Source organism: Nerophis ophidion, linkage group LG12 (genome assembly GCF_033978795.1).
Source record: "Nerophis ophidion isolate RoL-2023_Sa linkage group LG12, RoL_Noph_v1.0, whole genome shotgun sequence".
Taxonomy (NCBI): Eukaryota; Metazoa; Chordata; class Actinopteri; order Syngnathiformes; family Syngnathidae; genus Nerophis; species Nerophis ophidion.
In genome coordinates this window covers 28,201,258-28,218,543 of record NC_084622.1, presented here as the reverse complement: position 1 = coordinate 28,218,543, position 17,286 = coordinate 28,201,258, and the positions used below count along the sequence as shown (strand labels likewise).

The following is a 17,286-nucleotide window of genomic DNA, read 5'->3' as shown; positions in this document are numbered from 1 at the left end:
CAGCCTTGCTCATACAAGAACATTCTTAGCACTTCTGTTTCATTTTAACAACCGGGCAAGTGTCCTCTTATTAATAAGCTTGTTTATATTACAAAGTAAGGCTGCAAAAATTAATCGAATAATTCCATTAGAAAAAAGCTTTGATTTGTATTTTGTTGCTTTAATTATTCGTTAAATGAGTTTAATTGATAGAAAAAATATCAAATCCAGACCACATGTATTTTAGGTTACACTAAGCCTGATGCAAACTGTGCATGTGTGACAACTACAGTGAAGTGCCAAGAAAGATAGCTCAAAGAAGAGAGAAAGAGTGCAATGGGCCCAAAGAAGGCCACATTAGTGGTCAAAGGTTTTAAAATCATTTAAAACTGAAAAAGACAGACATCATGGTGAAATGTGTCTATGAAGGTTCTAATTCATCCAGGTCATTGTCATCTCAGGGCAGTCAACCGATTGCAACTGGACTGTTTGTTTTGTCTTAGAAAAACTTCTTCTTCAGTCTACTACCAGTCCAAAATAGTCGGTTACCTGTGGGAATCCGATTATTTTGGACTGGTAGTAGTCGATCCACAGCGATTGTTCTGCCACACAATACCTCAATGCTGACAAGGAGAAATTACACTTCAACGACTGTCGCTGGCTTTGACAGTTACGATTGCATCAAAACTGTTGTTTTTCTCACTACGACAGGGCGAAACCATCCTTACCCAGGTACACCCTGCTGGTTTTTGGAGTATACATATTTGGGGTTTTGGCACCAGCCGCTGAACGAGATCTGACCAATCTAAGTCTATGAGTACAAACTGAAGAAGCCTACTGGGATGAGCGGCAAAACGTCATCTAAACAAACCAAACAGTCCAATTGTAATTGATTGAATGCTCTGAGATCATGGTGAAATGTTAGCAGGGTCAAACTGAGCTGGCATTTCATGATATCGCTACATACATAATGCAGAACATTACTAGAAAGCATTCTGCAAATTTAACAGCAGCAGAAATAAGGTAAAAGTATATTTTGGCAGCCTATGCCATCTTACATGATTGACTTGCACAACAAATATATTCAAACACGGGTCAGGACATATTAGCATCTTCAGTTTTTATGTTAAATGTGACAAGTTGTTTGTCCAAAAATCAAACACCACTCCTCTCAAATGCACGTGTTTAACACATGTGCATTTGAGAGGAGTGGTGTTTGATTTAAGTTATCATACTTTATCTTATAGTCTTTTTGTTTAGTTTGGTCTGTTATCTATTATGTATTACCTAGTTTAGGCTACACCATTTGTATTTATTTTTTTAAATAGTAGTAATATATAGTAATGCTAATGTGGTAAAAGTTCAATTTCAATGTTATGTACATTTACAAGAAGACAGAATGAAGGTCATCAGAAAATCTTTACTTTAAACTGTTTTCCATAAAAGGAAGCATTAAGTCTCTAAAATGTGTTTTATTAGATTAGTCGAACAAATTCATTGATAGATTACTCAATTACTAAAATAATCGATAGCCACAGCCCTATTAAAGTGGGGATTACATTGCTAAATGTGTACACTTTCGTAAATAGTGCTGTCTAATGTAACAAGTTAACATGTGAATAATCACAAAACAATATAGCATTAATCGTGTGTAAACAGATTAATCACACAATTTATTGTGACCTCACATGCTCTGAAGTGGCACGTGGGTTGTTATACAGTCACTGATGAGGTTAATGGATACGCCAGTGCAAAGATGTGTGAGAAATCTGTGACTGGTGGCGTATTTTACTCCAAAATACACCCTGATGGGACTTTCGCTTAAACCAAGCTCATTTTATATATATTGCAGCAGTGAATTCTCCTGTTGAAGGAAAACAAAATGAAAATACCACTGAAAAGCAATTATATTTTTAGGCAGCCACTAGCAAGAACATAACTATGATACAACAAGCAGTGGAAGACAGAGAATACTCGCGACAATGTTGTCAACAACAACAGCTTTTGTAGCATATGTGATTAATCGTGATTAATTTAAATTCACAAGTGTGATTAATCAGATTCAAAAATTAATCGTTCGACAGTACAACTCATAATCCTTTGGAGTAATTTCCTTATTTTGTGCTTTTTAAAAATTTGCTTGACCCCCAATTCTCTCTGTCCTTTTGCAGTTCTGAGGCAGAGGCTGCCAAAGAAACAGCATAGTGGGCCTAATCATATGTGTAAACACTGGCATTTCAAAATTTAAAATTTCCAGAGAAATACGGAATTTTCATTTGATCAATGTCCTACTGCAGGGGTGTCAAACTCATTTTAGCTCAGGGGCCACATTGAGGGAAATTTGTGCAAACCTGGGCCAAACTATTAAAATCATGGCATTAAAAAAAAAAAAAAAAGACAACTTCAGATTCTTTTCTTTGTTTTACTTTGGCCAAAATAGAAAAAACACATTCTGAAAAATTTAACAAAAATATAGAAAAAAAAACTGGTAGCTGTAAAGTTTAGATCCATGAAGTAAAGAAGAAAGTGAATGAACGTTTATAACGAAATTCATTTACATATATATCAAAATGTGTTTTCTTTTGTATTTTTTTAATGAATTAAGTAACATTTATGACAACCTTTTTCTAAAACACAATATAGAATTTGAGATATAACAGGATAATGCATTCATTTATCATTTGTTTTCAAAACGGTTACAAAAAACATGTGACCCAAAAAATTTACTGTGGGACCCCATTTTTATAAATTGATGGGGTACCTGGGACCCAATTTTGAAAATTCCTAGTGCCAACACTGATGGAGTATTGGTGCGTGCAAAGCAGCAGCAGGCAGCTGTGGCCTGCGGGCCGGTCCTAATACTAATCAAATATCATCTCAAGGGGCCATCAAAAATCCATTTGCAGGCCGGATTCGGCCCACGGGCCTTGACTTTGACACATAGGTCCTACTGTGTCTGGGTGTTGCTATGAAGAAAGCAGAATAAGAAAACTGGTAGTTGAAAAAAAACAATCCAGATATGTATCCTATACCAGGAGTTCATAACCCACTATGTAATATGCCACTGAACTTTCTGAGCAAAATCACATCTTTTAGGTGGCGACTTGTCCAGGGTGTACCCCGCCTTCCGCCCGATTGTAGCTGAGATAGGCGCCAGTGCCCCCCGCGACCCCAAAAGGGAATAAGCGGTAGAAAAATGGATGGATGGATAATACAGTACTTCATTCAATTTGTGTCCATAGATTTTGTTCAAAAGCTACATTGTCCTTGAGAAATGTGACTGAACATTCCACTTGTGGTTAACCCACATATTCCTACAAATCTATCTGTAAAAGAAACAACCAATTGTTGATCTAGCTTGGCACCTCACTGTTGCCTGACCTCCTCAAGTGCAGGTCAAAAAACATTCCCAACCTTGCCGCTCCTCTGGAGTTTTAGTGTATGCATACATCTCCCTAAACCTGCCAGCTACAGATGTACTTCTCAACAGTCAGATTCCAGACACAGATGTTGACTCAGAGTTAGGAACAGAAGAACCTGCAAAATAATAGTCAAGCATATAGAAATAATACAAAACCAGTGCAGTTAACATGTTGTCTAAATGGTAAATAAAAACAAAATACAATGATTTGCAAATCCTTTTCAACTTATATTCAATTGAATAGACTGCAAAGACGATATACTTAAGGTTTGAACTGGTAAACTATTTTTTGCAAATATTAGCTCATTTGGAAATGGATGCCTGCAACATGTTTCCAAAAAACTGGCACAAGTGGCAAAAAAGACTGAGAAAGTTGAGGAATGCTCATCAAATACTTATTTGCAACATCCCACAGGTGAACAGGCTAATTGGGAACAATTGGGTGCCATGATTGGGTATAAAAGCAGCTTCCATGAAATGTTCAGTCATTCACAAACAAGGATGGGGCGAGGGTTACCACTTTGTGAACAAATACCTGAGCAAATTGTTTAAGAAAAACATTTCTCAACAAACTATTGCAAGGAATTTAGGGATTCCACCATCTATGGTCTGTAATATCATCAAAAGGTTCAGAGAATCTGGAAAAATCCCTGCACTTAAGCAGCAATCCTGAAAAACCAACATTGAATGCCTGTGACCTTCAATCCCTCAGGCAGTAATGTATCAAAAAGCGACATCAGTGTGTAAAGGATATCATCACATGGACTCAGGAACACTTCAGAAAAACACTCTCAGTAACTAAAGTTTGTCGCAACATCTGGAAGTGCAAGTTAAAACTCTACTATGCAAAGCGAAAGCCATTTACCAACAACACAACTCATCTAAGATGGACTGATGCAAAGTGTTAAAGTGTTCTGTGGTCTGACGAGTCCACATTTCAAATTGCTTTTGGAAACTGTGCACCTCATGTCCTCTGGAAAAAAGAGGAAAAAACCATCCAGTTGTTCTAGGCGCAAAGTTCATAAGCCAGCATCTGTAATGGTATGGGGGTGTATTAGTGCCGAAGGCATGGGTAACTTACACATCTGTGAAGGCACCATTAAGCCTGAGAGGTACATACAGGTTTTGGAGCAACAAATGTTGTCATCCAAGCATGGTTATAATGGACGCCCCTGCTTATTTCAGCAAGAATTGATTAATGTGGACCCCTACTTAAACAAGTTGGAAAAACTTATTGAGTGTTACGATTTAGTGGTCATTTGTACGGAATATGTACTGAGCTGTGCAATCTACTAAAAAATTTTCAATCAATCACTCAAAAGACAATGCCAAGCCATGTGTTACAACAGCATGGCTTCATAGTAAAAGAGTGCGGGCACTAGACTGGCCTTCCTGTAGTCCAGACCTGTCTCCCATTGAAAATGTGTGGCGCAATATGAAGCTTAAAATACGACAACGGAGACCCCGGACTGTTGAACAACTTAAGCTGTACATCAAGCAAGAATGGGAAATAATTCCACCTGAAAAGCTTCAAAAATTGGTCTCCTCAGTTCCCAAACGTTTACTGAGTGTTGTTAAAAGGAAAGTCCATGTAACACAGTGGTAAAAATGCCCCCGTGCCAACTTTTTTGCAATGTGTTGCTGCCATAAAATTCAAATTTAATGGTTATTTGCAAAAATAAAATAAGTTTCTCATTTCCAATATTACATATATTGTCCTTACAGTCTAGTCAATTGAATATAAGTTGAAAAGGATTTGCAAATCATTGAATTCTGTTTTTATTTACGAATTACACAACGTACCAACTTTATTGGTTGTGTGTCTTGTATAAAAGTAAACATTCCTCAGATTGAAAGGCCACGTGACTGCCGTGAAGGCACCATAACATACCATGGCTGACTGCAGATTGCTGTGGGAAAGACGCGAATGGGAACTTCAGCAGCTGACTCACATCAATTTAGAAAACAAATCAAGGGTTGCCCTGTTGTCCTAACCAGCTCCGCATGTCACACAATCCGTTCCTTGCACAACAGATCTGAACTGATGATTTGTCCATTCAAACAGAAGTGAAAGTTGACTAGGTTCACAGGTAAACATGCTGCGCATCAGATTGTATCACTTAAAGATTTGAACTGAAACTGAAGAGAAATGTCCACCTTGAACGCAGTCATAAAAGCACATATGTGATCTTGTGCAACTTACCCTGGCCTTTAATAACCCATATGCCACATTAGTGTTGTCCCGATACCAAAATGTTTTTTCATACTTTTCTACATAAAGGGGACCACAAAAAATAGCATTATTGGCTTTATTTTAACAAAAAATGTTACGGTAGATTAAACATATGTTTCTTATTGCAATTTTGTCCATACATAAAATAGTGAACGTACAAGACAACTTGTATGTTATTATTAATTAACCAAACAAAGGCTCCTAATTTAGCTACTGACATATGCAGCAACATATTGTTTCATTTTCCATTCTATTATTCTGTCAAAATTATTAAGGACAAGTGGTTGAAAATGTATTATTATTCTACTTGTTCATTTACTTTTAATATCTGGTTATTTTCTTTTTCAAAACTTCTGTTAAAATTTAACAATCACTTGTTCTTCTGTTGTTTGGATACTTTACATTAGTTTTGGATGATACCACAAATTTGGGTATCAATCCGATACCAAGTCGTTACAGGTTCATACATTGGTCATATTCAAAGTCCTCATGTGTCCAGGGACATATTTCCTGAGTTTATAAACGCAACATAAGTTTTAAGAGAATTAAAGATTTTGTGATGCTTAAAAAAGTTTGATGCCATTATAGTAGTATCGACTAGATACACTGTTGTACTTGATATCAATAGAGTGGATGTTAGGTGTAGATCCACTCATGGAAGAGCTACTGTGTGTAGTGAAACTTGTTTACCTATTCCTCATCCTGCAGTGATGATACTGACCGGTACTTTTTAGAGGCGGTATAGTACTGAATATGATTCATTAGTATGGCGTTACTATACTAGTAAGGGTATACCGTACAACCCTATGCCACATACCCTATCAACAAATAACGCATATTATGGATGCATTGTGACCGAAAACAACACACATTCTCTGTTGCCATGCCTGAACGTCTTTAAATACATGAGTTGACTTATTTTATGCTATATCATTAGATTATTGTTGTTGTAACGTTACATCTGAAAGCGCTCTATTCGTAGCAGTAAATATATATATATTTTTTTAAATGCAATCCAAAACTTGTGACAAAAATCACACCCCATAATTGAAAACATCTCCTGAGTCACAAGTCACCATTTGTATCAATTTACACACCAACTGTCATCAAGTGACAATTTAGTTAGGCTTCTGTCCAGTTTAGATAGATAGATAGTACTTTATTGATTCCTTCAGGAAAATAAAATTACAGCAATTTCCAGTGAAACTGAGCACAAAAGTCTAACAATTTTAAGGCAAATGTTGCTCACCCTCAGGGAAGAGCTGTTGGGTGGACGCCTTCTTCTCACTCCTTTCTCTGAGTTGCATGCAAAGTCCCACTTTTCATGCTTTTTCACTGCCCTGCATCCACCTACAGGGTGATCAGCACAACTCCAGCAGCTCCACACCACACGTTCTCATGATCTGGCTCCACACGCACTCCCAGCTGATGGGGAGGGAAGTTTGATCTCCCCACCCCCCTTCAACAATATATTGTTGACTCATTATGACATATTTGGACTACATCCAATAGAACAGCTCGATAACATTCGCCCATGCCCTTGTTACGTCCACCCTTCTGACAAACGGTGTAAAATATTATGTTGTAGGGTAGTTCTAAATAAGTTACAAACCCAATGTCACCATGAAGTGGAAATAACGGAAAATACAAGTAATATCCGAATCTGAAACACAAACATTCTAAAACGCAACCTCCATAGTTAAAGGGCCGCTTTTATTTTGAAGGGACGATGCGGAACGCAGTTATTTTCTGTTCAGGACTATTTCCGGGTTCCGAGTTTTATTGATTGATTGAAACTTTTATTAGTAAATCGCACAGTACAGTACAGTATTTCGTACAATTGACCACTAAATGGTAACACCCGAATACGTTTTTCAACTTGTTTAAGACAGTCGGGGTCCACGTTAATCAATTCATGGTAAATGAATTTGGAAAGGTACTGTAAGGAAATGCCACGTTTGTTTATTTTTTTTTTGTTTTTTTAACAACAAACATACAATTATAATGCACACAAAAGTCAAGGCACTTTCAACACAACCAACAATCTCCACATCAGGTTGAGCAAATCATAACATCTGCAAGACGTGACGTCAAAGAAAGAAAACAAAAACAAATACAGATAGAGTATGAAATATGAATAAATAATAATAATAACAAATATTTAAAAATAATCACTTTAAAAATGTTTAACAAAGATATCAATTCAAGGGCTTGTGTACTATTCTTAATCATCCTCCAATATTTGATAACATCAAGTAACAATGAGCAGAATTTGGATTGGGCATAGCTATTTAAATGATTACAGACTGAAAAATCAAACTATGCAGGGGCCATTTTGATATTTTTCTTTTAAAAGCACTATCAATCAATCAATGTTTATTTATATAGCCCCAAATCACAAATGTCTCAAAGGACTGCACAAATCATTACGACTACAACATCCTCGGAAGAACCCACAAAAGGGCAAGGAAAACTCACACCCAGTGGGCAGGGAGAATTCACATCCAGTGGGATGCCAGTGACAATGCTGACTATGAGAAACCTTGGAGAGGACCTCAGATGTGGGCAACCCTCCCCCCTCTAGGGGACCGAAAGCAATGGATGTCGAGCGGGTCTAACATGATACTGTGAAAGTTCAATCCATAGTGGCTCCAACACAGCCGCGAGAGTTCAGTTCAAGCGGATCCAAGACAGCAGCGAGAGTCCCGTCCACAGGAAACCATCTCAAGCGGATCAGCAGCGTAGAGATGTCCCCAACCGATACAGGCAAGCGGTCCATCCTGGGTCCCAACGAGCGGTCCATCCTGGGTCTCGACTCTGGACAGCCAGTACTTCATCCATGGTCATCGGACCGGACCCCCTCCACAAGGGAGGGGGGGACATAGGAGAAAGAAAAGAAGCGGCAGATCAACTGGTCTAAAAAGGAGGTCTATTTAAAGGCTAGAGTATACAGATGAGTTTTAAGGTGAGACTTAAATGCTTCTACTGAGGTAGCATCTCGAACTGTTACCGGGAGGGCATTCCAGAGTACTGGAGCCCGAACGGAAAACGCTCTTTAGCCCGCAGACTTTTTTGGGGCTCTAGGAATCACTAATAAGCCGGAGTCTTTTGAACGCAGATTTCTTGCCGGGACATATGGTACAATACAATCGGCAAGATAGGCTGGAGCTAGACCGTGTAGTATTTTATACGTAAGTAGTAAAACCTTAAAGTCACATCTTAAGTGCACAGGAAGCCAGTGCAGGTGAGCCAGTATAGGTGTAATATGATCAAACTTTCTTGTTCTTGTCAAAAGTCTAGCAGCCGCATTTTGTACCAACTGTAATCTTTTAATGCTAGACATGGGGAGACCCGAAAATAATACGTTACAGTAATCGAGACGAGACGTAACAAACGCATGGATAATGATCTCGGCGTCTTTAGTGGACAAAATGGAGCGAATTTTAGCGATATTACGGAGATGAAAGAAGGCCGTTTTAGTAACGCTTTTAATGTGTGACTCAAAGGAGAGAGTTGGGTCGAAGATAATACCCAGATTTTTTACAGAGTCACCTTGTTTTATTATTTGGTTGTCAAATATTAAAGTTGTATTATTAAATAGAGGTCGGTGTCTAGCAGGACCGATAATCAGCATTTCCGTTTTTTTGGCATTAAGTTGCAAAGAGTTAGCGGACATCCATTGTTTAATTTCATTAAGACACGCTTCCAGCTGACTACAGTCCGGCGTGTTGGTCAGCTTTAGGGGCATGTAGAGTTGGCTGTCATCAGCATAACAGTGAAAGCTAATACCGTATTTGCGTATGACGTCACCCAGCGGCAGCATGTAGATGCTGAAGAGTACAGGGCCAAGGACCGAACCCTGGGGAACTCCACACGTTACCTTAACATAGTCCGAGGTCACACTGTTATGGGAGACGCACTGCATCCTATCAGTAAGATAAGAGTTAAACCATGACAGGGCTGAGTCTGACATACCAATTCGTGTTTTGATACGCTCTAATAAAATATTAAGATCGACGGTATCGAAAGCAGCGCTAAGATCGAGGAGCAGCAACATAGATGACGCATCAGAGTCCATCGTTAGCAATAGATCATTAGTCAATTTTGCGAGGGCTGTCTCAGTCGAGTGATTTGCCCTGAAACCGGATTGAAAGGTTTCACATAGATTGTTAAACGCTAAGTGTTCATTTAGCTGCTCTGCAACAATTTTTTCGAAGATTTTCGAAATAAAGGGAAGGTGAGACACCGGTCGGTAGTTTACCATGAGGTCAGGATCGAGGTTAGGTCTTTTAAGGAGAGGATGAATAACCGCTTTTTTGAATGCTAGGGGAACAGTGCCCGAGGAAAGGGATAAGTTTATAATATTTAGCACTGATGGACCTAATAATACAAAAAGCTTCTTGATAAGTTTCCCAGGAAGTGGGTCAAGTAAACATGTTGTTTGTTTTATTCCATTTACACGTTGTAACAATCCTTCTAATGTTATTTCATCAAAACGAGAGAAACTATTTTGGATATTTGCAGTATCCGCCGTATATACAGTCGTATCTGTGTTACTATAACCCAGTTGTAGCTGGGACGCATTGTCTTTAATCTCCTTTCTAATAAGTTCAATTTTCTTATCAAAAAACTTCATAAAGTCATCTGCCGAATGGGTGGAGCTACTGGAAGGAGTCCCTTGTTGGGTAACAATAGTTGTTGTTTTTTTTACCTTTATGGCTTTCCTCAAGTTTGGTCCCCGGTCTCCGGAAGGGTCTCAGTCATAAAAATGTTAGAAATAAGTCATAAATTATATATATTTTTTCATTTAAAGCTTGAATCTCGAGATATACTTCAGGTCCGTCTGTCGTTATAACATTTTTTTAAATTTTGTTTTTGATGTTTATGGCCTTTATGTCAAAACCCACAAACTATGCTACATTTTCCCCCAAATATTTCAAAGTGGAATATTTGACGTGAAGTCACTGGAACCCTAAATAGGTCAATAATTCATAACAATAAAAAAAGAATAAGTGTTGAAAATAAGCCAAAGGTATATTCATATTTTTTTTTACTTTACTTAAGCCTGTAGATCTCTTAATTATAAGATTTTATAATTTTTTTCATACTTTTTTGTTTGTTTGAAGCCTTTTTTGTGAAAGAAAACTTTGATTCGCACAAAATATGCAATATTATCCCCCCAAAATATTTGAAAGTGAAATTGTTCCAGTGAAGTAATTGGAGCCTTCAGCAGGTCAATAACAATGTGTGAACAATGTGGGGTATTAAAAACAGTAAACCACGTTTTTTTAATGTACTAAATATAATATAGAAGGACTGACTATGACTGAAAAACTGTGGATTGGACGCTGAAAATGGAAGGGAAATGCTATTTTAGAACAATACTGGACTCAAGGAGAGATTGTAATTCGATTCTAAAATGAAACTGAAGATGGCAGTAATGAAACACAGATGGATGCCAGATGCCGTAAAACTGAAAAGAAGAAGAGAAAGGGACGCGACGATAGTGGGCCATGACTGCGCACGCGCAGCTTTCCGAGCGGCACAAACAAAGGCGAACGTGGCAAATGGAACGTAAGTTTATGGTTTTTGCCCTCCTAATTCTAACGTATTAAGCATTTTTTCTCATGTACATTGTAGTTGTCACACATTGGAAGCATTTTAAAAGCGTGCGCTTAACCGTTAACAACGGTTAGCCAATGGCTAGCACGCCGGCTAAAGCCACCTAGCTCGGCAGCATGTACCTTCCACGGTGTTCGGGCGGTCGTCACAAGAGAACATTTTGCGTGTTGTTTGTCTTCTTCAGCAGGACTCATAGCACCGAGAGAGAGCGCCGCATGGAGGCGGTGCTGAAGAACTTATCGAGCACGGTCGAGTTGCTGGCGGTGGCGGCGAGGAGCGGTGACGTCATTCACTGGGACGCACATACTCTCTCCCGCGCTTTTCACTGGGCCTGCTACTGCGAACACCTTTTTTCCAGGTATCACCAAAACCCTACAATAAGGGAGGTCATGGAGGTGCAATTACAGCGCACTAATAGCAGTTTGCGAGCTGTCTACGGCGAATACGCTGATTTGTCCTTTCTGGACCTGTCACAATGCCAGCACTTGTTACTAAAAGGGCTCTTAAACAACCCTAAACTTCCTCTCGCCATCATGAAGATACTTTTTGACACAAAAGCACCAGAACAAAGTAAACCAGGAGACTATCCAGATGTCACCGGCCGTGGCAGTCGCATTATTCAGTGCAAGTCTGCTGGCCAAATCTTAAATCTGCTCTCAGACCAGTCAGCTGTTGGAGCCGATGTAGAAGTGCAGGCATCCATGTTAATGGAGAACCTGGATGCACTGCTTGGTTGCGGCGTCCATACTTGCTGGGCGCAGCGTTTTCTTGACTCGTTCCTCCAGGGATGCAAAGAAGCAGAACATTTATGTCTGGTCCTCTCTGCCGCTTTGCTGACAGGAGAAAATACACATGCACAGACTACCTCAGTGGATTTTCTCCTGGACTGGATCCAGCAAAAACACAGCTTGCTGCGACACATTTGCTTTAAGCTGCCCCCTTCACTCGTTAAAGACCTGTCTAAAAGACACGTCAAGTTCAGAGAGGCTTACTGCGCCGTTCTTAAAGAGCAGGCCGGTGGTATGGAGTACTGCATCAATGCTGGCGAATGGGTGCAACGCAATGCAAATCCTAAACTGTCTTTTCAGGAAGTGACTGAACACTTTGTGACGTTGCTTAAGGCATGTCCATCCTGGAGGAGCACTGTGGAAAAAGAGCTGAATGAATTGAAAATATCAGATGGAGACTTTGATGTCAGAGGACTGAGTGTTTGGGGAGACCTGTTAGAAGAAATACACAAATTTCAGTCTGACGCAGATGGATAATATTAACATTTTCGACACATTGAGTCAATGTTTTAATGCCTTTCTGGAGCAGAAAGTGAACACATCTTATTAAATTAACACCAATGTACTCTATTAGTTCAAATGAAGGTGAAATAAACCTGATTTTAAAATGTTTGCAGGTCTTTGTCTGAAAATAAAATGAGGTATTTCTTCACATAAGACACAGGTCTCAAACTCAAAGCCCGGTGGCCAGATCTGGCTCGCCACATCATTTTATTTGGCCCTCGAAAGCTTGGAAATAATATGCGTCATTAAAGTACTTTATATTTTCTTACTTAATGTATTAGTTTCTTCCGTTTTGACAGAAAACATACTTGTACCCAATGCGATCTCATATCTTTTCAACATAAATATTATAATGTAACACCAATATGATCATACATTCAAACAATGTTTTGTATAAATAAATACCTTTTATCTGCTTGGCTTATGATTTCAAAGCAAGTTATTCCTCAAAATGTGAAATGTAATAGATTTTACAGCGACTTTGATATTCACTGTGGTTTTACAGCTTTTTACTTTACATGAAAAAACAGTACCACTGTTTTTTGACCATAAAATGCTGGCAACTGAGCTGGCAGTTTTTTTTACGGTTAAAAAAAAGAGTTGTACTGTTTTGCCATTCACAATTGTACACGGTAAAATCTACAGTTGTTGTTTTTACGGTGAAATCTGGCAGCTAAATTGCCAGAATTTTACTGTAAGAATGCAGATTCATATTTACCGTAAAAAAACAAAAAACTAGAATTTTATCAGCTGAGCTGCCAGTTTTGTACCGTGAAAAACAGTGGCACTGTTTTTTCCATTTACAGTAAAACACTAAATTTAACGGTAACATTTTTGCGACTGACCTGTCAGTTTTTTTTAAGGTAAAATCTACAAAAAAAAATTACATTGTTGTATACAAAAAAGAAATCATCAAATGCATAGGCAATTGTGTAACAATATTATTCGCTGTTAGAAGTGGTCCTCTGAGGACAAAAAAAACTGCGATATGACTCTCAATTAAATCGTGTTTGATACCCCTGACATTAGACATTGGGCTACACCTGCACAACCAAATGAGACCTAACACTAAACTTATATGCAAATTGTGCCTTTACAAAAATAATGTTAGTTTTAATGGCCACAGCATTTTCTTTTACCGATATTTTGTATTAATGTGGTTTGCAGTGGAGTAAAACAGCTGGTATTGTCCCCAACACCCCCACGACCTCAACAGGGACAAGCGGTAGAAAATGGATTCATGGATAAAATTACTGCAAAATACTGAGACTGTTTCCAGCCTGCCCCTTTCATACGGCTGATTAAGGTAACCAATATATTAGACGTGGTTCTAATCACCACTAAAAATGATAACAGCGGCAATTGTTTGTAGTTTTGTGCAAAATAATAATTAGGAGGTCAATACGGGCAAAAAAAGTGTCGCCTTCCAAATTTACAAATGTAAGATTGTTTCTGTTTGTATGTTGATGTGGCTGTAGTGAATAACAACTGCACAGCATGCCCTTATTGTCAGACAAATCATGGGGTATTCTACAACATTTTGTTAATTAAGAAATGTTTTTAATCATTTGGAGAGTACAGTTGCCACATCACATAATTTTTAGGGCTGCAATAATTTGATTAGAAGAAAAGCTTCAATTTAGAGTATATTCTGTTGCTTTTTAATTGTTTGAGTGTAATTTAAGAAAAAATTTGGAACAATGCAGTGCCTGGAACCATACCCAAACATAGGTTCTACGACTGCTACAATAGAGCGCACATGAGCGGTCCTGTGGGTGCTGTGATCTGTATGACAGCAAAACGTTTAGATTTTGAAAAAAAAAATTAAAATGTGTAGCCATGCAAACATGTTAAAAGTGCAATTTCAATGTTCATGATGTGCATTTATTACTGTATTTTCTGGACCATAGGGCGCACCGTATTTTAAGGCGCACTGCTGATGAATGGTCTATTCTCAATCTTTTTTTTCATACAAAAGGCGTACTGGATTGTTAAAAGTTTCTGTTTTGTTTTTTTTCTAAATGGAAAACACTTCTTTGTGGTCTACATAACAAGTAATGGTGGTTCTTTGGTCCAAATGTTGCATAGGTTATGGTTTACAGATCATCTTCAAGATTCGTTCTGACAGTCGCTTACGGATGCGCCGTTTTGTGGGCGGACTTATTTACGTGGCGCACCTTCGGCAACGTCTTCTCCCCGTCATCTTCGTTTTAGCGGTGTAGCGTGGAAGAAGTGTCAAAAGATGGAGCTAACTGTTTTAATGACGTTCAGACTTTACTTCAATCAATAACGGAGCAGCATCTCCTCATTTATAAACAACGAAGCCGGAAATGTGTCCTGTGAAAAACCGTCCGACCGGAACTCTAATAACTAAAGTTCCTTGGGTGAATAATGTAAACTCAATATACCGGTATGTTTTAGCTTTTTCATGGCAAGTTTACTGACAGATATAAGTAAGAACTTTACACTACTTTATATTAGAAATGGCAACATCTGCGCAATTTTTCTGGATATATGAAGATCCCAAATAAAGATCAGCAGGTACCAGAAGGTAAGAAAAGTTGCTTTTGCATAATATTGCGAAACAAAACTGCAGATAATTTCTTACCCTTTACACACACCAAAATGATACTCGTATGTTGAAGCACAGTACAATCCTTCAAGCGGTGCAGCGTCATAGCTTGCCAAAGTAGTAGTAAAACATTTTGATAGATTTTTCAGCTCCGTGTGCAATGTTCTATATTTTCAATGGAACATACTAAATTTTGGTGTTGTTTACTTGAGTCATATTGCAGTCTATACATATAACTTATGTGTGACTGCCATCTACTGGTCACACTTATTACACCATGTACCAAATAAGATTGCTTCAAGGTCGGTGAGCAAAACCAGAATAATTCCATACACTAGGCCAGGGGCGCTCACACTTTTTCTGCAGGTGAGCTACTTTTCAATTGACCAAGTCGAGGAGATCTACCTCATTCCTATTTATAATTAAAAAAAATTTATTTATGAAAGAGACATTTTTGTTAAGTTAATGGTGTTTAATGATAATACAAGCATGTTTAACACACATAGATTCCTTTCTTTCATGAAGACAAGAATATAAGTTGGTGTATTTGATTCTGATTACTTGCATTGATTGGAATTAGACAGTGGTGCTGATAACGTCCGCATTTTCAAATGGAGGAAAAAAAAAAAGTCCTCCTTTCTGTCCAATACCACATGAAAGTGGTTGGATTTGGCATCTCATTTGTCCAACTTGCATACTCGTTTTTAAACACTTTGTTATGAGAGTAGCGTATGTGGGTGGCCCTTTAATGTCTGGCAGCAGGTGAGTGACGTCAGTGAGTGTGCGGGTGGGCAAGCAAGTGAGAAAGCGGTCGCTGAGGGCGGGCGAGAAAAACATTGGCATCAAACTCCGTAGCTTGCTAGCTTGTGCACGCTAGCTTTCTGAGACTCTTATTTTTTTAACACAAGCAGGATGAAACAGGTCTTTTATGGTGAAGACAGGAACTGTGCAGTCGGTCTTTAGAGTTTTGACAGTAGGTACGGAGTCTCTAGAAATAAAATGTGTTTCTCTGCGTCCGCCCTGTTAGTGATTTTTTTCTTAAATATGAGCTTGCAGCAGCCAGCGTCATCTCACAAGATCCTCGGGTGCTGAGAATGTCAAACAACTGACGAAAGTGAAGTCTTGGTATGATTGATGATTGCTCATTTTTATGTCTATTTTTTAATGCCTGGCTTGAGATCGACTGACACACCCTCCGAGATCGACCAGTCGATCGCGATCGACGTAATGCCCACCCCTGCTATACAGTAATAGTATTGTGGATTAGAGCAGCAGCTATCAAATTATTTGTTTGAGTAGTAGTAATGAGTAATCAGATTTAAAAAAATACAGTCTGCGTATTTTAGGGAAGATATTGGAAATACATGTTTATGATAGCTATAACTTCCATTATTTTTTAATACCATATTTCACAGACTATAAGGCGCACTTAAAATGCCTTTCCCCCCCTCAAAACTCCACAGTACGCCTAGTGCAGGGGTGGGCATTACGTCGATCGCGTTCGACTGGTCGATCTCGGAGGGTGTGTCAGTCGATCTCAAGCCAGGCATTAAAAAATATACATAAAAATTAGCAATCATCAATCATACCAAGACTTCCCCTTTCGTCAGTTGTTTGACATTCTCGGTACCCGAGGATCTTGTGAGATGACGCTGGCTGCTGCAAGCTCATATTTAAGAAAAAAATCACTAACAGGGCGGACGCAGAGAAACACATTTTATTTCTAGAGACTCCGTACCTACTGTCAAAACTCTAAAGACCGACTGCACAGTTCCTGTCTTCACCATAAAAGACCTGTTTCATCCTGCCTGTGCTAACAAAATAAGAGTCTCAGAAAGCTAGCGTGCACAAGCTACGGAGTTTGATGCCAATGTATTTCTCCCCCGCCCTCAGCGACCGCTTTCTCACTTGCTTGCCCACCCGCACACTCACTGATGTCACTCACCTGCTGCCAGACATTAAAGGGCCACACACATACGCTACTCTCATAACAAAGTGTTTAAAAACGAGTATGCAAGTTGGACAAATGAGATGCCAAATCCAACCACTTTCATGTGGTATTGGACAGAAAGGAGGACTTTTTTTTCCTCCATTTGAAAATGCGGACGTTATCAGCACCACTGTCTAATTCCAATCAATGCAAGTCATCAGAATCAAATACACCAAC

The 17,286-nt window shown here is 38.8% G+C and overlaps 2 protein-coding genes across 4 annotated transcripts in view; one reads left to right on the top strand and one right to left on the bottom strand.

Annotated features, from left to right (window-relative positions):
- The window catches only part of LOC133563236 (growth arrest-specific protein 2), an 83,280-nt gene extending 71,746 nt beyond the window's left edge, over window positions 1-11,534 (bottom strand). The window contains exon 1 of one of the 2 annotated variants that reach the window (XM_061917256.1): window positions 11,378-11,534. The gene's annotated coding sequence lies outside the window, so the exon portion shown is untranslated. Of the gene's footprint in view, window positions 1-6,882; window positions 7,072-11,377 lie in introns of those variants that run through there. The other variant, XM_061917255.1, reaches the window with a different exon arrangement.
- On the top strand, window positions 11,061-12,655 carry fancf (FA complementation group F). 2 transcript variants are annotated; one of them, XM_061917253.1, is made up of 2 exons: window positions 11,061-11,207; window positions 11,440-12,655. In XM_061917253.1, the coding sequence occupies exons 1-2, from the start codon at window positions 11,065-11,067 to the stop codon at window positions 12,518-12,520; spliced, it is 1,224 nt and encodes a 407-aa protein (XP_061773237.1). In that variant the 5' UTR covers window positions 11,061-11,064; the 3' UTR covers window positions 12,521-12,655. The 2 variants fall into 2 exon arrangements, with proteins under 2 accessions (XP_061773237.1, XP_061773238.1); XM_061917254.1 differs by having other exon boundaries at window positions 11,080-11,207; window positions 11,443-12,655.
- The last annotated feature ends 4,631 nt before the right edge of the window (window positions 12,656-17,286 follow it).

What these genes read in the sequence shown, in the direction of transcription:
- fancf (XM_061917253.1), top strand. Translation starts at nt 11,065, where the DNA reads ATGGCAGTAATGAAACACAGATGGATGCCAGATGCCGTAAAACTGAAA. An exon ending in GCGAACGTGGCAAATGGAAC is followed by an intron (nt 11,208 to 11,439) that starts GTAAGTTTATGG and finishes TGTCTTCTTCAG; the next exon opens with CAGGACTCATAGCACCGAGA.